The following is a 22003-nucleotide window of genomic DNA, read 5'->3' as shown; positions in this document are numbered from 1 at the left end:
TGCTTCATTGGATGTAGGTTGAACCAACTAAATAATTTCATAAAAGTTCTCATGTTACAAGTATCACACAGGATGTATTGTATGCATTGCACGTTTTGTTGATTTTGCAGGGATTTTAGTCTTAATCTCTCAGCATGTTACTGCCTTAAATGCTATAGCAACTCTTGCCTTCTAAGAAAAGAAAATATTTCCTAAGCTTATTTCCACTGCTTCCTTTGCTATTCTTCTATTTTTACAATGGGAACCCTAAAAGGGGGGAAGAGAGGGGGCCCTTAAAAGAATCCAGGTGGGTGTGTAACACTTTGATTGGCATGTGTTTGGAGAGCTGTTAACATGTAGTTATATTTGTGTATTGCTGCTGACATAGGAATCAAAAGGTGAGGGATGGATGGAATAGACTTTTATTCAGCTGCTGTGGCAAGTTTTTTGTGAGGATGGGACCTGGGGCTGGAGGGACACTTGAGCGCCCATCTTCTCGGATGTCCCATGGTCATTTTGGTGCTAAGAATGATTGGGGCAAGAATGTGTCTCCTCCCCTGCCGCCTGGAATTCAAGCTCTTTTGTTCTGTCAAATTGTATGGGCTTATTGGAGGGCCTGACTTCAGTGAATAATCTCACTTTATGTTGTGTAAAAACTTGGGACTTGACACTCCTTGGCAAATCCAAGACCAAACACTTGCTATTAGGTCTAACTGTATGTGACCTCTCTACTTACTTGCAGATGAAATCTCCAAAACAGGAAAGCATAACTAGACTTATTGGACAATTTGTAATCAAGAAGCTTCTAGCTTCCAACTAGCCCAAATCACTCAAAATCGGTTTTCTCTTATTTACTTTGCAAATGGCTTACATTATAACCTACCCCTGTTGGCAGCAGGAAAGAAAAAAATAGACCCCTCTTTTTTTCCTTCTCTTTTTCTCTCCATGTCCCCACCTCCAAGTCTGTTGTCAAGGCTTAACTTTGGCTTTGACATCTTAGTTAATGGAGTTATGAAATAACATCTTCATCAGCGCCATTTAGTAACCTTGAGTTAATAATTATCAGATTTGAATTTTACAAAGTAGATGCCTCAGCTTCAGCAAGATTTGCATGTACTAACATCTTTCTATATATATATGTCACTATCCTCCACTATAGTGTATGAAATCTTAAATGTATTAAAACTTTGAATCATGAATTTTGCTAAATATTCAGCCTTACATGTTAAGCTTGTTCTATCTAATCTTTAACACATCATTCCAAGGATGTATCTATAATCATAACATTTAATTGTTGACTAAACCAGTATTTCCCAAGAGAAGGATAGATAATTCAAGACAGACATGGCTGAAAATATCCTAGTAACCACATTTAAAAGGTAAAAGGAACAGCTAGAATTGACATTCACAATATATCTTATTTAATCCAGTGTATCCAAAATATCATTTTTTATGTGATTGACACAAGATGTCATTAGTAAGATATTTTTCTTATTTGGTCCTGCTTTTGAAATCTAGTATGTATGTTACACTTACAGCACAGCTCAGTTTGGAGTAGACATCTCAAGTGCTCAATAGCTGGTGGTGACCACATTGATAATGTAGCTCAGACATGTTTTACCATATACTGAAAAAATATGGGAAGATGTTATAACTTCTTCCATGTGTTCTTTATGTTAATTTTTAATTTATATTAAGATTTCTGATACCATTAGATACTAACCTGTGCTGTGGTACCAACATACTCTCATTCCAATTAACAGAACATTGAGCTTGTCCTGACAGGTTATAATCATCATCTTGAAATTGAGTTACAGATCTTGTCACCTCCTCTCCACACACCCCCTAAAATCCCCTTTCTCTTCACATTTTGAACCCTCACTCCTCCCTGCCCCGACATACACACTTCTACACAGTCTGTGAGCAACTTGGTATGATGGTAGAATTTTTAAAGTTGTTGTCCAGTCATATGACTCATACATAGCCACAAATAAATGAAGCTCAGAGATGTATCTGTAGCTCATAAAGAAGGAAGGAATGAGGACTTATATATGAACGAAGAAAAGTGTCTCGGTCTTAGACAAGCAAGTATCGTTATATTTTTACTAAGTAAGAGGCAATCCTGCTTTTACAATTTTTCTTTCTGAAAGGCAGAAAAGCCTAAGGTGAGTGAAAAATTACCTTAGAACACATTCCTTTAGGGACATTCTTTCAAAGAAATTGGGATCCTATTACTTGATGATCTTTTACTTTCTCTTGTGGGAATATGTTTGGAAAATTGAAATATGGCTCATAACATATAGTCCAAGTATAAGAAGTTGAATATTTCCATGTTAACACACACACACACACACACACACACACACACATACACATAAACACACACACAGAGGAAATGTTTTCCAAGTGGGAAATGTTTTCTTTAGAGATGTAACAAATCAATTACCCTCAATGTTGAAAATGGAATATCTTATTTCCAAACCTGGAAAAAGGATGGCTGAACAAGAATGTTCTGTTTATATATGAGTTTTAAAACTGATCTGATATTTACTGCTCCTTGCAAGGCTGTTCAGTACAAAAATGTAACTTCCTTCTGGGCTGTTATGTTCTATAGTAATAGACCATATCAATCATGGACTAGAGTGATCAGGTCTATTGATTGTAACAAAAAGGAAAAAAGAGAAAAAGAGATACAAAAACTAGTTCTTTATATTTAAGAGGACCTATCTTTATAAAACTTCATAAATGAAACAATCAGATGTCCTTAAAAAGCATTTCCAGTGTGGATCTTTAAATAGACTAAAATTTAAAAAAAAAAGGACAAGTATCTTAGATTAATATTCTATTCTTATTATAGACAATTATACTAAGAAAGACTAAATCTGTCTTATTGAATCGTTTTCAGAAAATGGAAACATGAGTTATTTTGAAATTCTAAGTACATAGTGAGCGATGAAACAACACACTTATTCTAATTGCAGTCACTCTCATGCAGTTCCTTCCTCCAACATCCAGTATGATTTTCTCCATTAGGAGAGGAATGCAGGGCCTGGAGAGGGCTCATGGGTACCTGGCACTGGGGTGATGAGTGCTCCAAGAAAGGAGTTGCCAGATAGAAGCGAATAATAAAGACGGAGTTTTTTAGAGTCCATTTTTGATTCTGCTGGGTTTGCCTCTAGACAACACTGCCCCCTGGATCTTAAGGACCAAGCTAAGTTCTCAGGTGTCCTGAACTGTTCTCAGTTGTCTCCTTGTAGAATGTTTGGAATTATAAGACTCTTGAAGGCATGATATATTGACCTCATTCCTCCACCAACAAATAAGTGGTTTCAAAACAGCTGTGAGCCACCACCTCTACCCCCTTACAGGTCCTGAAGGGGAACTTTCACTGAGAATGGAACCCCATTGGCAGCCAAAAGAAACCAAAGAAAATGTGAGAGCTTGAAAGACTGCGTGGATTTCAGTCTCCTTCTTTACATTCAGAAATCTCTCCTTAAAGAATCAATATTCTGAAAACCCAGAATTTCTCCTCAATCTGCACCTAGATTCAGCTCCCACATTTTCCCCAAGTCCAGGCATGGTATTAGAAAACATTCTTCCTTGTGGATAACCCTACTATAGAATTATAAAACATTTCTGCCTTCCTTTGTAGTTCTCTGTATACTTCACAATAATATATAGGTAAATTTGGTCATTTAAATTTCTTTTCCTCCTCCAGATACAGAGGGGAATATAAAGATAGAAATCTGCCTGCCACTGCTGGTAAAATCTGACTAAAAAAGAGGTTTGCTGGTGTTTTAATGACAAGAATGCATGGAGTCACATGCTTCAAACCAATTAGTAATACAGATGAGCTAGCGAGTTGTGTTCCATTTATAGGTTGGGGGGAGGGGACAAGTCAAATAATCTTTGTTTTTAAGTGAGCGGGAGAAGTGGAGACCTCCAGGGCAGAGAAAAGGCGGATCAGGAAATAGCTATGCAAATCACATGCCTATGAAATTACTGAAACTTTGATCAGGAGCATTAACAATCGTTCCAGCATTCATACGTATGAAACAAGGAGTGAGTAAGACTGGGCATGTTTTGGAAGGGATTACAAGAGTGTTTACTTACATGGTTTGTTGAGCAGTCAATGAAGTCTTTGGCTGTTTTCAACTTAAGCTGCCTGAGGAGTGCAGGTATGACAAATGCAGTCATACATTCCACACTCATTAGCGACTCTCGGGATCTCAGTGATTTTGACCCAGTGCCAGAGGGACTGGACTTCATATAAAACCAGCTTCAATTTTTTTTTCACCTTCTCTTTAACAACACAACTTCTCACTTTTCTACAGGAGGTAGAAGGGGGACCTGAATTCTGGGAAGGTGTTACGGGTGCTACATTGTAGTTAGTAGAGACTGTGACTCAAACAATGTTGGGGTGTGGCTTATAATCAGGCACACTTGGAAATGCAAAACCCAGGTCTTCACCAGGCCAGCACCAGTCTTTGTTCCTGACTATGTGGTTGTGGCCTTGGTAGCATTTGAGAATGAGGACATTCAAGGCTGGCTCTAATCTGATTTCACAACTCTGGACACATCTTCCTACTGCCTTTATTTAAGACAAAAAATTACTCTTAAAAGGGATCTGTCAGAACAATTACCGAATGATAAAACTCCTGCGGCATTTATTTTAGCATGCCAATTGCTTAAAATTTATTATTTATGTTAGGATGTCAGTGGTGCTTGTTAATGACCCTGTGTGTTCCTATCTCAGACAATACAGTTGCTTCTCAGACATTTCTGTTGGTGTGGAAGATTGTTTATGGGAAAGGAGAATAAATGTAAACTTGAATATTCTTTTTGTGTAATTAGTGCTTTGTGAAATCATGGAAGGATTCAGCCAATTAATAACGGAGTGCCGTGGGCCTCTGCTCTCCTGCACTGCTCTGTTAGGTGTGGCATCGTGATGCACTGTATTTTTGAAATAAAATATTTCAGGGAATCATTTATAAATTTTTAAAGTAAAAATACTGGTTTTCAGTTAAAGCCAAAATGAGGGCTGAGAGCTTGTTTTTCTTTTCTTTTTTTCCCCCAAGTATTCGAAAACTGAAATTCTGTAAGAGATTATCTGTGAAATGCCTTTCTTTTATTACACTCATAAATTTCAGGAGTGGCTTTGATCAAGCCTTCTGTCATTCTTGGTTTCTAAGTCTTACTCATACGTTAATAACTTTAAAAACACTCATCCTATTTTTGTTGTAGTGAAAGAGGAAGTTTCTAAATAGTCAAAAGGGAAACATTGAAAATAGAACACAGTAAATGATAACTAAATTAAGGTAGGCCTTCCCGCCCCCCCCCCACCCCCCAGAAGGAGCAGTGCTCCATGTTCAAACTTGCCAGGGTATTTTAAGATGATTGTCTGTAAAGAAAATGTACCAGAGAATTGAGATCCTCAGAGGAATGGCATTACAGAAATGCAAAGTATTATCGGTAATACCACCCTATACATAGAACAATGTTTGTCAGTCCCTAATAATTCAATCAGTGGAGTTTACTTTTCTGGCTTGTGTTTAGTGCTTCAAACACACACACATACCCACACAGTTAGCAAATCAAGTGAGTTAATGTGCTGTTACTCCTCTGGTCATTGACCCTGGGGGTCAAACTCAGGAAAATGATGGCTGCCTTCTCATCTCCCTAACTCTAGCCCCCGCACCCCCCTCAAGCAAATCCTATCTCTGAGTGGAAGTTCAGAAAGAATTTCTGGAGAGAATATGTAGCTGTATTGGCAACAAAATCTTCTCTGCAAATTGAGAAGAAAGAGTTGCTAACTGATGAGTCAATCCAGCTTTTATAGCAGTTTATCTTTGTGGTATTTCCAAGAGCATAAATGTTATTGAGAGAGAGAGAGTTAGAGAGAGAGAGAGAGAGAGAGAGACATGACAGGAAGAACACAGTAGAAAAAAACAGTAGCATATAAGCCAAAAGCAATTTACTTTGCCAGTAACTGGTTACATTTCCTTTGTTTTATTATTATTATTGCAAGAAATGGGGTTGAGAGGAAAGTTTCCCACACCTGCACTGCCATGACACAAACTTGTCAGAACCTATAGTGAAGCAAACATATAAATGAATGAAGTAAATATATAAATATATAAATGAGCTAGGCTCTTAAAGGGAAAATAATTCAAACTTGTTTTGTTCTATTGCCTTTAAATAAAAAACTATAACTATAATTTATTAACTTGAAGGAGTTTTTTAAAAAGGGAAAAACAAAGCAAACATATGGGTCAGATGTCTAAGTAGCCTGGAGCACTAGGGGTAGCTCATCCCCCTGGGATTAACACCTATAGAAATAGCAGTGACTTCACAAAGGTGAATACTTGTTAATTTCATGGCACTGAGTAAGAGGAACAGATGGGTAGTTAGAGAGGAAAGAGATTTAAAAAAAAAAAAAAAACCACAGAGATATTTCCCTGATTAGGCAGAAGAGTCAGTGGCTCACTACAAGGGTATGATGCCCCAAGTTTTTATAGGGACTCTGTAGCTTTAGTGGAAGTCTTCTCACCGACTGCTGAGTCAGGGACCCCACTTGCTCTCAAGTCTGTAGGATGATTTTTGGTGCCTGGGATGGGCTGCTGCACCCTCATGCTATGTGGTATTTGAGAGTGTTTTCATTTGGGGAAATCTCCCTGTGCCTGCAGCCTAAGCTAATAATATAAATACCTCATTATGAGACAGAGTGAGCATGTGTGTGTGTCTTACAGAAAAGTTAAAGCAGGGGCCCTGGATAAAGTCCAGTTGCCTGGGTTAGAATCCTTCTGCTTCCAGTGACCAATTGCAATGAGCTAAGAGATGTAATTTCTCTTCTGCCTCAGTTTTCTGGTCTGTAAAATGGGGACAATCATTGTGCCTTCCTGATGACTTGTTTGAACTTTAAATGATGTTTTATATGCAAAGCATTCAGAACAGACACTGGCACAGAGGAAGTACTTCATTATGTATCAGCTATTATTCTTATTCTTATTCATGTATAATATTGAACATATTCATGTGGAGAACATTTACTAAACTCTATGATGGACTGGGCCAGGGCTGGGCAGTGACTTATATACACGTGTAAGAATAACTGTGCCTTCATTGCTTCACACTACCTTTTTTTTTTAAATAGTAATAAATAGAGCCAGTTATGCTATCAGTAAGTTAAGCTATCAGTAAGTATGGCTTCCCAGAATGGCTTTGTTGATAGAGACTGGTGTTATGCAAACCCTGGAGCAGGTCTAATTCTGGAGTCTTAGGATTTGGTACAAGTCCTTAGCTGTCCAGGGCAGCTGGGAGGACCTGGGGCTGTTTTCTAGGTAAAAGAATTCCAAATCAGAACTAGCTTCCTCCACCACTGACCACACCATAAAAATTTGTTTTTACTCACCCACTTAACAAATTATTAGTTTTATTGACCCTGTAAGGGAAAAAAAAAATGTAATTTGGGTACCAGAACTTCTACTCTCTCCAAATGTCAGTCCTTCAATTCCAAAACTTTACCTGCTGGGGTCTGGTGGATCCAAAGGTCTCAGATTGTACTCTGGGGGTCCCACCCAGCCCTGCACATTCCATTCCCCTGGGGACTTTAAACAGCTGCTCTTCATGTATTTGTGTATTACATCTGGGATAAGATTATGGGCGCACTGAGATATCAGACACAATGGCTTCACAGTAATCAGGGCCTAAAGGATTCCCATCTCAATTCCCAATGCAAACTAGAGTCAGTGGTGTTTCCAGAGCTCAATAAAAGGAGCAAAGGTGAAAACAGTTTTATAGGTGCTCAGGTGACAGGTATGCGCGTGGTCAGTTCCTGAAGACATGAAGGAGCTATAAGTGAACATCTTTATTTCCACTAATGACATGTCCGTTCAACAAATTCATTTATGCAATGTTCCCTGCTGGGTGGGCACTGGGGCTGACTGGGAAGAATCAGGGATGGATCTGCCTATAAGGATGCTCCAGTTTAGAATAAGCCACAGGACACAGCTAAAAGCACAAAGAACACAGTGAGGCTCAGAAGAGGAGTTTGGAGGGAAGATCAAAGACTCGAGTGATCGGTGGGGCTTAGTAACCAGACCTGAAATATCAATGTACTTGCCTTAGAAGGAACCAATGTTTTTTTTTTCTCTTGATCAAATTTCGTTCAGTGTTTAAGTTTGTGTGACCAGAATATGAGGTGCTAGTCTGTTCTAAATTTGTAATTCTCAGAATCCAGAGGGGAAGGACATGTGCTTCTCTGGGTTTTGAAAACAGCTCAAAGAATGAAGAAAATAGACCCAATTTGGAGATGACTTATTGTCAGTTCCCGGAACCTTTGCCTTTATTTAAAACAGCCTGTTCAGTGCAAGTTCTCTAGATCTAAAAGGCCTTTAGGGATTTGAAAGCTTTTCTGGAAATAAATGCCTTGTAGGTTTAAATGCTTTTCACCAATATGATCATAGTAACAAGTCTCAGAACAGACGTGATATTGTTTTTGTTTCTTTTAGTGAAATGCCTCAGACCAGCCCCCAGTTCTCTTTGTTTCTGTCAAGCTTGCTGCTTGGCTATTATTTTGATTAGGAACTTGAAAGTACATTCGTCCCTCCCGGTCATTACAGACTTAGCACTTGGGTCAGTTGTGGAAACACTTCTGTGCTACACAGTCTCCAGACCAAAATAGTCCACGCCCTGGCTCCAGGCTGAGGTGGGTGCCACGCAGGGAAGGTGGTATTAGGCTCTGACATGGGAACAGGAGGTCAGGATCCACAAAAGAGGCTGGATGAAATCACCAGCCCCGTGCAGGGAGGTGGAGAGAACAGAGCCCTCCCTGCCAGTCTGGCAACTCCAGCTAAGTCTTCAGAGCTCATCCCACACACTCCGTGCTAGTCACTGCTGTGTGTTTACATGAGTAATGGAGCTGCCGGGGGAGGGGAGTTGTAAGCAGAGCGCTGAGCCTCACGGTTTGCATTCAGAGGGAAGCTGACATACACACCAAGTCAAGTCAGACTTCCAGGGACGTGGCCGGGAAGCAGTCACATGCTGTAGCTTTCATGAGCACAGACATCATCAGGCAGATGTTTGTCGACTGGAATGGGTAATCGCTACTTTCTCTTCGCTAGATTCTTGTTTGTGAGCTTGTTTGCCTTTGAGAATTCCAGGCTGGCTTCCTACGATGAACTTTCAGACAAATGTTTTGGGGAAATGCGAGGAAAGTGGATTTGGGAGGGGGCCGGTTGAGCCCCCAAACCACTTTCTAAACTGTTGCGTGATTGTAAAGGCAGTTCTGCTTTTCTGAGTTTTACCAACAGCAAAAATGATATCCTCAGTAGGAAATCAAGTTAGTGGGATTAATTGTGTTTGTCAGATGAGTATAATGTAAAATGTCTGTAAACCACTGGTTAACGGAGTGACTTAAGTAAGATTAATAGTTAAGAGGATTTGAGTTGTTTAGATTAGGCATTGTCATAATCATACTTTAAAGTAATGAAAGTGTGGGTACCTTGAAAGAACTGAAAGAAATTGCTTGAGGTATAATTCATTCCTTTGGAATTGTTCAAGGAAGGGCTAGTTAGTTAGTTGGTTTGTTTAAATTGTGTTTAACTCTCGGTGATTGATGAAGTTAAATGTGAAAGCTGATGCCGGACACTCGTTGCACTCAGTAAAGAGCAGCTTTATCCCCCTCCCCTTTCTTTATGAATGTTATAGACAATCAAGCTTAACATCAAGGATGAAATACAACTTTGATTTGCATCTTGTCTATGCTTTTCAACCGTATAATCTCCACAGAATCAGGCTAACCTCAGGATGATCTTCAGAAGTTATTTTAAATAACCCTCCAGATCTTCATAAAAAAATATAAGAGAATAGGCTGACTTCAATGTATTTGCCAGGTTTGTTGAGATTTGAAACATGCTGGTGGCATTATTAGTAAATACAAGTAATAATAATATTTTTCAGGTCGTTATCATGAATGTCTCTCTTTATAGCTATCTCTGTTTAATTACAATTTGAGATAACGCTCAGGTCTTCACTTATAAGGAGAGATGTTTTCAAATGTTACATTGCTGTAATTCTGTGATGGGCTGGCTTATCACTTAGGTTTCTGAAAACAAAAAACAAAGACTGATCTTTGGAGCCTGGTTCAGGGTTATCTTTTAGTACAACCTGTTTCTTTCTTTTCTAACAATGGGGACGTGTGTTTTCTTTAACATCATCTTTTAAAACTAAGAGCTTCATTTTAATTATGTTATTGAGACATGTTAAAGTATAATAGATCACTTGGGGAAACATACATAGAAATGTATGGTTTACCAAGATGCTTGTCAGAGAGAGAAGCATAAATGAGAGTGTCTGTCACAGATGTGTACATTTTTCTGAACAATAGGAGGGGATGACTATAGGAAGATTCTCGGTTTTTAATAAGGAAACCCATGAAAATGAAAATATATCTCAATTGTTCTTCTCCATTTGTTTTCAGCGCCAAATCTTAAAGGCAGACCACGCAAAAAGAAACCATGCCCACAGAGAAGAGATTCATTCAGTGGTGTTAAAGATTCAAACAGCAATTCCGATGGCAAAGTCATTGCCAAGGTATGGTCATTCCTTCCATGCTATTCATTTTGCTGTGTTTTTTTTTTTTTTTTTTAGTTCTCCTTTTTCTCTTTATCTCTCTGATCTTCTGTCTTGCTGGTCGTTTTCAATTCAGAATCTGACTTTGGTATTCACAGCTCTCTACTGTGTATGTTCCTGCCACCTCCCCTCCCCGCCCCTTGTAGCTGGGGGGAACTGTAGGCATTTTGATTAGACAACAGAAAGACTTCCCACCTCCCAATTTGGCCTGTTGCATAAAGGACAGATGATTAAGCGCCCACGTCACTGAGGCTGAGATTTCATAGTAGGTGACACAATGACATAGTTTACTCTGCTTGTGTCAAAAATAGATCAGCTGAACCATCCTCTTTCTGAATATGTTCTCTAAATATGTTTCAGAGATTAACAGAGAATGAAATTAGAAATGACTAGAGTCAATCTTTTTAGTTACGTTTATTTCAAAGTCACCTATAATTTGCATTAAAGTAAAATTAAAGACCGCAGCAAAATATTTAGTTGTGTACATGCATATACCCATCTATACAATTATAAGTTTTTAATTATGTTTTCTATGAATGCAGAATGGAAGTAAAAATTCTAGGCTTTATTCAGGGCCTGGACCTGTTGTGCCTTCACATTCTCTGGAATCTTGAAAGTGGCTGCCTGAGGTATTCAGCACCAGGAAGGGTGAAGTGTCACTTCATATTTTTAGACTTATCTTTTTGGCTTTTGTGACCTGGGGTCAGATTTCCATGGTACTGTTACTGAGTGTTTGCATCTAGGTATTGTGTCGGTGTCAATGACAGCAATAGCCTCTTTAGAACCTGAATTCAAGATTTCAGTTGACACCTCACTTCCAGATCCAATGACTAAATTTCCCAAAATGGAAGTTTTGGTTATTCTAAAAGAATTTAGAAGATTCTAATGCAGAAAAACATGAATCAGTTCTGTGTTGACAATCTCCTCTTTTACTGCCATGTATTTCACGCCGCCTCCCAGTGTAATGAAGTAAATCCTAGACATTCGCATTTCTATACATTTCATCTCCAGGGATGGTTGTTTCATCTGAAGACATTTTGATTAATATTTCTTCATGTTTCCAAGATGGCAAAGGGTTAAAAAGAAATGAGCCACTAGAAATGTGCATTTTCTGGCTAAAAACAAATCCATCTTTCTCTACAGTTATTTTTGTTCTGCTAATTTAACCTTCTATGAGTGAGTCCTTGTGGATACCAAGAATGACATTTTTTCTGATAATCTGGACATGTAAGTCCTAGAACTACCTTCAAGGGCCTCAGCTTTCATGGTCTTGAAAGGATGTCAGCAGGAAGAGTTTATTCCCTGTGATGTGATTTGCAAGATACTGCAGAATCAAGCAACGAGGTTTTAGGATCATAACATTCAGCAGAGCTTCTGCTGCCAAAGTCTTGTGTTGGCGTCCTGCCCCATACCTCTGAGGTGACATCATGTGTTTACCCCAGCATATTCTGTACCTGAGCCCAGCAGGATGAAGCTCCTTCTCCTGTCATTTGGAATCGCTACCAAAGTATGCCTCTGGGAGGCTTACAGAACTCAGACACGATCTCGATCTCTAAGAACAGCGCCTCCAATGTCTCTTTTCATCAAAGACAGGTCATGACTCACAGTAGGACCCACAAAACTGAAGAGAAAGGGAGTCTGATCCCCTGTATTGGATGTTCACTGATGTATCCCTCTTAAGAGGACTAGTAGCCAAGCCTGGGTTTTCTAAGTGACCTTTTCCACTTACCCTATCCGTGTGCCATTCAGTCATCCCTCCATTTTGATTTCAGTGGTGAATGGATGAATGTCACGCAGCAGTTGGCTCCTGGGGACTTGTCTGAAAGTCCAGCTCTTCTCAGAGTCTCAGATTACAGTCCTGTCTTGGCTGCTTCTAGAATGTCTGGCAAAGCCACTTCATCTAGAAGAGAGACACTGCTAGAGGGAAACTATGGTGGACTTGTGTGTTGGCACCAGCAGACAGATGGAAAATTGCTACAGAATTACCAATGGCCCCTGGCCACATTGAGGCCAGGACAATGATTAAATAGGCATTGGTGTCTTAAAGTGATTTTTTTTTTTCTAGGAGACCCTATAGTTGAGATTACAGACTTATGACCATCTGATCATTTGCTGAACTTGGAACATTTTAGGTGGTAGTTTGACTTTATGACCAAGACTTTTATGATTTTATTTTTCAAAATACTGCCTCAATCAGACCATTTCTAACTGTGGACAAGTACCAGCTTCCCGTAGCTCCACAGAACAAAGTTCTTAGAGTGAGCACCCATAGGGTATGTTGTGTGCATAATTGTTAAAACAAATTGAGTCATTTGCCTGTCACCATTAATGTCACACTGTCTCAATATGAAGAAGAAACTAGCTTTGCAAGGTTCTGTTTTCCAAGGGACAGAGAATTTCACGGCTTTCCAAAGACAGCAGTCACATGATGGGGAAGAGGCTTCCAGATCTTTGATGATGTCATGGATGTGTCCATTTTTCTAGAAATATCATGAATGCATTCAACCCAAATCCTTCAATTTCTCTTGAGTTATTTTACAGCAACAGATATGGGGCCCAAACCCATTTCTTGGTGATCTACACTAGAGAAATCTTTGCTTAGTACCTTAATGAAGGTACCTTGATAGAAGGCAGATGACTTTTCACTTCCTGTAAGCACTTTCCAGAGGCAGAAGTGTATAAGGGATGGTTTATGTTCTTCAAGGAGCATACAATGGGAAACCATATTGTGCAATAAATTCATTCATTTAAGTCACAAGATAGACTTCCAATATTTCACAAATATGATATTTTCATTATTTTTCATCACATTTGGTCCTCATAGCTACCCCCCAGAACTAACTCTTCCCATGTCCTGAGGGAGAAAATGAGGGTCTCTTAGCAAGTTAGTGACCATTTCAAATTAGACTCCCACTTCTTTCCTGCTGGTTCAGCACATCTTGATGCCCCAGTTGAGTCTGGATTAGTTATAACTCAATCCAGGAAAAGGATTTGGTTAATGTCAAATAGGTGATGGTTCAATGAAAATGTTAAATGTGGATTCTTTAATTAGCACTTGTTCAGTCACTTTGTAAACCCCAAAACTCTTAGTGAAATCAACATGTGTGAGGTGTTCAGGTTGGGAAAACAGACCTAGTAGCTAACTGTCACCATCAAAAGTTTGGACTTTCTTAAGGTCAACACACAGACTAGCTCCTATTTGATATTTCACAGGTTAAAAGGCTGAGGTTGTTTTGAGTAAATGTGAAAAAAAAAAATGGAAAAAAGATTTTGGCCTGGTCCTACCCAAGACCAAAATAATACCCTAAAGGGCTCATTTATGTGAATTGAAGAAATGTGTGGAATGAGTCCAAGCAAGGAAACCATTGTTTGCTTACAAAGCAGCTGGCCCCCAGGAGCAGTTTGTGTTTATCTGGACCCTTTGCTGCAAAGAAGGCAGTCAAGTGACTTTGGATCTGGCTTGTGTACCCTCTTTGTTCTATCTTCTGTTTCTGGATGTTTCTGCACAGGTGAGGCAGAAAATTAGGCAGCTATCTAGGTAAACCTCATACACCCTTTACAGTGATACTTCTGACCCAAGAATATAGATAATTGGCCCATTTCCACTGCGAATCTAAGACAGCCGGTGGTTTTGCATGCAAACCTTACATCTACTGCTGATTGTACAAGAGTTGGGGGTGAGGCTGACCTAAGCTCTAAACCCAGAGTTCTTCCCTCACTAGTCAAATGACAAAATACATAACTTTGCTCAGCTTCAGTTTCCTCAACTCTAAAATACGATTCAGTTCCTCCTTTCCATGATTCCTATGACATTAAATAGACTTTATGAATCTCACAGCGTTGGATCTGGCTCAGTTAAGGTACTCAATTGATACTTGATTCCTTCCCTTTGTTCAACATGTAATAGAAGGAATGAGGAAGCCCTTTTATACTTTGGCTACTACCTGGTTCTATCTTTCTCTTCTCCTGTGATAAATCACATCTCTAAGCTGTAAATTTTGTAATGCCTAGTAATAAGATAAGTTCTTTTAATTGGAAGTGTGTCTTCACAACTGTTATAATTTAAAATTTTTGTAAGAGTGTCACTGAGGTATAGTGTTTAAAACCATAATCCCTAGAGTGAAACTACCTGGGTCAGACTCCACTCACTACTTACAAACTTGTGCACGATCATGTGATTTTGTGTTTGTTACTCACCCTCTCTGTTCTCAGTTTTCTCATTAGGGTTGTGAGCATGAAGGAAGATAATACCTAAAAAAATGCTTAGAAAGAGCCTGGCTATATAATATGCACTCAAAAAATAAAAAACCCTGAGGGCTTAGGGATAAGCAATGCCAATTGAAACTGGAATGATTTTGTGATTTCAAAAAGCCATTAAATTATAGACTTCATCAGAACTTTAGACTCAACTATAAAATTTTGCAGTGGAAAATGACAAAATGAAGTTTCATAAGATGTTTGCCTTAATATAATGTTACAAACTACCAACGTTTAAAAATGTTCTAAGTAAAATTTCTACATTGGAAAGGGTCTTAATCCACTTCCACAGCCTTTTAAAAATTAAAATCTTATCAAAGGCCCAGCTGAATGAGTTGTATGGGAAATTTTATTTTTCTAGGACCAGTCTAAAGATATTAAATAGCATGTTCACTTGAGAGAAAAACCAATAAAGAAAACCCTTACTGAGGATACACTTCCCTGTAATAAATAAGTAGAGCTTATTATGTTGTTAGTGTTTGGGAAGAAGAATCTGAAGGGAAAGAAAAAGGGGTCAGAAATCTGAAATGGAAAACGTCAAATATGTGGGAAGTTTTGATTCATAACATTTGCCTAGCACTGCCCTCCTCTCTTCGATGTTGGATATGGAGATGTAAAGAATATTGGAATGTACACATTCCCCACGGGCGCACTTGAACTCCAAGTTTGACCCTTTGTACTTCCCCCTTTTACAATTAAAATAGCTCAGCAACTTAGCATTATATTTAACAACCATCAAAGGCCTGTTGGAGAACATGGCAGTGAGGGGGAGTGTGAGGTTAGCCGCTCTACACCGAGGTCCACATGCACACTTAACGCCATTTATTTTTTAATTGTGAAGCTTTTCACTTACTCTTCTTGGGTTTTTCACTGACCTCTACTTTTTCCTTTGTGGCAAGTTAGCATCTATTATATTCTCAGAATTGAGTGAAAAGCAAGACTCTCTAGTTAAAGAATGAGATCCTCCGTTTCCTGCTGAGGAGGTATCTGGTCCTCTCAGGTACAGCAGGGAGCTTGCTGGCATCCTTGATGCCAGTATCCGCTGGCATTGACATGTTTTTCCAGGTTGCTGAAAGAAGGAACAGCACCATAAGTTTACTCTGAAAAAATAAACCTTTCTTTCATTCTGATACAAACTGCAAAATAGGGGCAATGAATTAAGAAGGCAGGTTTCTTCAGTGATATTAACAGCTTTAGTCCCTTAGGAAAAATAAAGTATGCAAAGAGGTAGAAGAATGGTCCCACCACAGGGAAACCCATTTTGGTTTCACATCAACTTCCTGGTAAGGCATCTAAAAAAGTCTGGCACAGTTGGGCAAACCATAGCCTGTGGCCCCTGTTAATATACAGTTTTATTGGACATGGACACACCCATGGGTTCACACATTGTGCTTGCTACTAGAGTTGAGTACTGCAATAGAGACTTGATGGCCCCCAAAGCACAATATTTACTATCTGGCTTTTTATGGAAATGTAACACACACACACACACACACACACACACCCGAGTTCAAGACTATTCACATTCAGTGATGCCTCTAAAAAGCTATTTCAGGGCAAGGGTAATTTACAGGTTCAGCCTTCCTACTCAGTTCAGAGTGTCACTTGCTATGTCTTTGTAAGCAATCCTGGGCTGGGCTTGATTTAATGTGGCCATTTTTCCTTTTTCCAGGTGAAATGTGAGGCCAGGTCAGCATTGACCAAGCCGAAGAATAACCATAATAACTGTAAAAAAGTCTCAAATGAAGAAAAACCAAAGGTTGCCATTGGTGACGAGTGTAGAGCGGATGAGCAGGCCTTCCTGGTGTCACTTTATAAATACATGAAAGAAAGGAAAACACCGATAGAACGAATACCCTATTTAGGTTTTAAACAGAGTAAGTATACTTGTTTTCATTTCTGAAATATCAAAACTGCTCAGATTCTTTGAATTGGAAAACAATTTTGACTCAGGAGTATGTTGAAATCCTAATCTGGGGATGATGCTCTGTTTATACTAAATCTACGAATCATCCAAGCCAGGAATTTTTTCCCTGCCTCTTTCCGCTACATTGTTCCCTTCTGGGACAGTTGCAGTGAGATATTTTTAGGCTTGAATCCACTGATTATGACTGGAAATAGACATGTTGAAAGTTTCTCATTTTCTGTTTTGTCAATCTTGAGTGTCTGCAACGCCTTGCCTCTGAGATAATAATATGACGTAGCTTTATCAGGCACAGATGTTGCCTGTGAAAAGACAGCTTTTAAAAGGAGGACATGAAAAGGTGGACAAAACAACCACAAAGAGAAAACATACAGCCTAAGCCCCAAATTTGTTCAGAGATAACAAAACCCTGACTTCAGAGGAAGCAAGCGCACAGATCTGAACTGAGGTCCCCATTTTGAATCACTTTGACAAGTACATTCAAGTGTCATCATATTTATAAGTAGAACAGGGAACTCATAGCTGAGCGGAATTCCACATAAGAGAAGAAACCCAGATCCTGCCCTGATTTCACAACTGAATATATATTTTGCTTCTGGATTTCATGGCACACAAAGCAGTGAGCCCTTGCTTGAAATAGTATTTCTCCAAATGTATCTTCCTAGATTAAAACCATGTGTCATTTTGATGAAGAATGTCAAACCTGTATGTTTTACATAACAATTTACATACCTAATAGCAATTGGCACTGATTGCAAGAGAACACTCGCAGCCATTATAAACTTATATAACTACGAATGATTACAATGTTTGTCTGAAAACTGGTTGCTTGAAATAGAAGTAAAATTAATGTACTATGAACAGCTTTGTTGCATTATGCATTGGTTCAGATTAAATCAAGGCCAAGATAGCTTTGAAATAGTGCAGGGTTCAATGAGGCTTTTCGAACATGTTGTGTCAAAGAGCCTTTTTTTAAAAAAAAAAATATATATTTTTCATTTCCCTTACCAAGGATTACTTGAAATTCAATTTCCCTCACTTGTCAAAGAACCAAATCCATAACCATCCCATTCCATGATATTTTAGTACAATGGAACAGGGTGACTAGCAATTTTTCTTAGCTGTTTAACAACATAAACATATGCAAACCCTGCAAAGGGAAATCTGTTTTAAAAATATCCATATATTTCAACATCACACAGGCAAGTGAGGGCACTAAATGGACTCATGACTCGATTCCTCTGTGAATGACGATCTTCCTTCCCTTTGATCTGTTGTATCACAGCTGCCTCAAGTGTGAATATTTATTTTTTCTACTCATTGCAAGTCACTGTGTGTTAGTGAAATATGGTACAAGACTTTTAATATTTCATATAGCACTGCCATCAGACATTCTGTTGATAAGGTAATCACACATTAAAGGGGCTGTTATTTATTGATTATGGATAGTCCTTATCTGAGGCAAGCATTGTGTAGCACCATTGAATCAATGGCTTCTTTCTAAGGGTTGAACGCAACCAACCCCGATTTTGAAATCCCATATTTTCCCCAAGGATGCTGCAACTTGGCTTCTCTTGGGTTGCTGATGGCAACAGGACTAGAACTTTGTTGTCCTTCATCCTAAAAGTAGAATGATTTCCCTATTTGTGAGTGTTTCTTAAGAAATATTTTAAGTGGTAATAATACAGCCTATTGTTGAATGCTCTTTGGCAAATTGTTTCCTGAGACTGTTGCTCTCTGGGGTACGTCAGTATTTCTTTTTTCTCTTTCTCATTGAAAAAATCAGAACGAAACAGAACAAAATGTTTTAATTGACATTTCTTGGAAATATGTTAATGCAATGCTTATCTAAATACTTATTGTCCCTCTAACAGTTAACCTTTGGACTATGTTTCAAGCTGCTCAAAAACTGGGAGGATATGAAACAGTAAGTGTTTAAGCAACTTAAATGAAATAATTTTGCAATCTTAACTTTCCCCTCCTCTTTGACCAAAATGGAGAAAACGTAAAAGCAAACCATCCCTGGCTGCCTTTTCCAATGGCTCTACACTTTTGGGGGTTTATTGGGCCGCTTTTGGAAACAGTTCCAATTAGTTCCAGGTTTGGCAAAATTGTAAACTTGTCGTAAAAACTACAAGTGGAAAACATATGTAACTCTCCCCTGTCAGGGAAATTAGTTGGGTCTGTAATTTTTTCCCATGTTGAGAAAGGGCTATTATTGTACAACAAGCCAAGATTGCATAAAAGAAATTTCCCTTGGCAACATACCTGACATCTGTTCATGTCTAATATGGGAAATGTATTAAAGGCTTTCAAAAGTAATCAGTATTGGCCATTAAGGAATAGAATGCAGCAGAATCTCCTTGCATTCTGGGGCAAAGAAGCTTTATTAGACAAGGGTCAGTGCCGCATAAACAGGAAGTTATCAAACTTACTCAGAACAGGCTCTGACACTCTTTATCAGCTAATTCTAACTGACAGGAATAGGTTATTTTTAGCTAACAGGAAAATTTGATGGCCACGGATTTTTACAGCATGTATTTTGAACCAATAAAATGTTAGAGCAACAATCTGAGATTACAATCTTGAATTAAGAAGAAAGAACTGAATTAATAGAGCCCACAGAGGTGACATCTGCAATAAAATCAATCGACATTGGAAGATGTCGTCATTGGAAATATTTTCTCCTCCACATAGTCATCAGATTAAATTGTGCAGTTTCTTCTGCAATTGAATAAAACAATTTTTTTTTCTCTTACAAAGTAACCTGGGATGTGTCTATATTGTAGTAAAATGACAGTGAGAGACAGAGTCAAGAAAATGAAATTAATTTTAATCTAAACATAGTAAGTCATGTTTCTTGCCAGATACAGCAAGCATATTGTTCCACAAACTAATATAATGGTTAGATGTCAGGGGCTTGGGATGGGAAAAGATGGCAAGCATTATAAAATTAGGGTAGTCTTGTGTTACTGTAGAGATATCTGCTATGAGTGCTGACTAAAAAAGATCTTTGATGTGAATATATGTATGTAAAATGTTTGGGCCCATACATTTATGTTTATTAGGAAAAATCATACCCAGATTTTCATATTAAAGTGCATTTCAAAGCCATAAATTTGCTTAGAATATTTGTTTTACAAATACTCTATGTAAAAATATACAAGGTATTTTTTACTTGTTTGGGTCTGTTGATAGGACAAGGAGATCAACTGCTTGCCACTGTGACTCATGGTTTTGCAAACTCTTGAGCTAATTATAGCTATCATCCATGTGAAAAAGAAGATGATTTATTTAGGGTTAGTATCATAAATTTAGGAGTTAACCCCATAGCCTCGACTTTTAAGTAGAACTTTTAATGTTAAGAATAGGAATACATATTTTTATGAACTGTTACTGAAGATAAGTAATGTGATATTGCCCAATATTATGAAATGTCTTTTTAAACCCAGGAACTTTTTGTTATTCACTGATAGGAGAGTGCCAGCAAATTTTGCAGAATCAGTTTTTCCTGCTTTTGTATCTTCTGTATCGTCACAAGGATTTTTTCCTTATGCAGTAGCCAGTTGGTGTAGAAAGTACAAAAGAAACTTCTGATAAGTTTCAGGGTATTAGTTATACTCTCAGAACAAGTAGTATTTATTCTTTTGTTGCATGAATGAATGAATGAATGAATGACCACACAATATAATCAGCAAATCACCTGACCACATATTTACTGGGTGTGATTTTTTTTTTAAAAGATGTATTTATTTATGCATACAAGAGCTGGGGTATGGGCCAGAGATGTGGGGGCAGAGGTGAGAGGATTCACCAGAGACAGAGTGGGTAACAGAACAGGCAGATTGACTGAAATACACTGCTGAGGGGAGCATAGGGCAAGACAGGAGAGGTCTGCTGTGCTATGTGGGTCAGCTCCCTGGTTGAGAATCAAACTCATGCTGCAGCAGCTATGGATACCTTCATAGTGTTGATGCTTAACACCCTGAGCCACCAGGGAGGTCCTTTACAGGGTGTCTTATGTCTACCCGGCACAGTGTTGGACACTCTGGAAGATGCAAAAATATCTAAGCCCACTAGTGAGTCCCATGGCTTACCAACCAGGAGAGTTGGTAATAATAATTACAGTACTAGATGACAAAAGATCAGTGCTCTACTCAGATAAAGTCCTCTCTCACTTAAAAATGAAGGGATGGGGCCTCCCCGGTGGCGCGGCGGTTGAGCGCTGGGTTGCGAAGCTGCCCGCTGCCTCTGCGGCGCCGGTTTGATCCCCGGCTGCTCCCCCACCACCGGAAGAGGGTCCCACTTGGCGCGCAGACCTCTCCTGCTGCCTGCTGCTCCCCTCAGCAGTATATTTCGGTCCTTCTGCCTGCTCTGCTCCCCTCTCTGGCTCTGGTGAATTCTCTCACCCTCCCGCGCTTCTGACTGTGCCCAGTGCTTGTATAAATAAATAAAAATAAATCTTTAAAAAAAAAAAATGAAGGGAGGGAGGAAGGCTTATGACTTTGATGCCATTTAAGCAGAATTTTGGAGAATGGCTAGAATTTAGACATGTACTACCATGGCTTTCCAGGAATTAAATGTCAAACTGGGAAATAAAATGGGAAGAGAGAATAAAGTTCAGCATAATAGGAGTTTGAATAACTTAAAGTGGAGTGACTATGTGACTGGGACAAGTGACCAGGAAAGGGAGTCGGGAGACAAGGATGGAGCCAAATGAGGAAGGCTCTTGGCTGCCAGACCCTGGAGCTATTCAGCGGGGGACAGAGGAGGGAGCTTGGTTTGAAGATTGATAATGAACTAAATTTATGCTTTGCTGCTTTTCCTGCCTTTACAGTGTGGGTGGTACAGTGAAGTAAAGAGAAGGTGGGATGGGGACCATAGAGAGCCATGTTGGTTCCTGCATTCCATCTGGTTATTAGCTTTATGACTCTTTGGCCAAGCCACAAAGAGGACTGACAACCCCTGGGATGACCCTTTTTCTCTTTCCTTTCTTTTCCATCCACCCATCCACTCCCTTATCATTCTTTGGGTCCCTATTATTTTTCAGAATACTCCAAATTTTTTTCATCTTGTTTCAGACAGTGAATCTACATACTTGCTTTACTAGAAAATCTATATATCTGGGGCCCTAAACTGAATGCAGCCAGTTAGTAGACTATTTCCTTCCCTCCCTCTTGTCCTCACACCCTCTTTACTTTCTTCTTCCTT

General features: G+C 39.0%; 1 protein-coding gene across 2 annotated transcripts in view; it reads left to right on the top strand.

The window, feature by feature from the left end:
• ARID5B (AT-rich interaction domain 5B) overlaps nt 1–22003 on the top strand; it is a 180013-nt gene that overhangs the window by 125313 nt on the left and 32697 nt on the right. The window contains exons 1-4 of one of the 2 annotated variants that reach the window (XM_037497968.2): nt 8705–9076; nt 10460–10572; nt 16541–16745; nt 18667–18719. In XM_037497968.2, coding sequence (XP_037353865.1) covers nt 9073–9076; nt 10460–10572; nt 16541–16745; nt 18667–18719 — 375 coding nt within the window. In that variant the 5' untranslated portion in view covers nt 8705–9072. Of the gene's footprint in view, nt 1–8704; nt 9077–10459; nt 10573–16540; nt 16746–18666; nt 18720–22003 lie in introns of those variants that run through there. The other variant, XM_037497967.2, reaches the window with a different exon arrangement.

Source organism: Talpa occidentalis, unplaced genomic scaffold, assembly GCF_014898055.3.
Source record: "Talpa occidentalis isolate TD23 unplaced genomic scaffold, MPIMG_talOcc4v2.1 talOcc4.8, whole genome shotgun sequence".
Lineage (NCBI taxonomy): Eukaryota > Metazoa > Chordata > Mammalia > Eulipotyphla > Talpidae > Talpa > Talpa occidentalis.
This window is presented reverse-complemented; position numbering and strand designations above follow the sequence as displayed.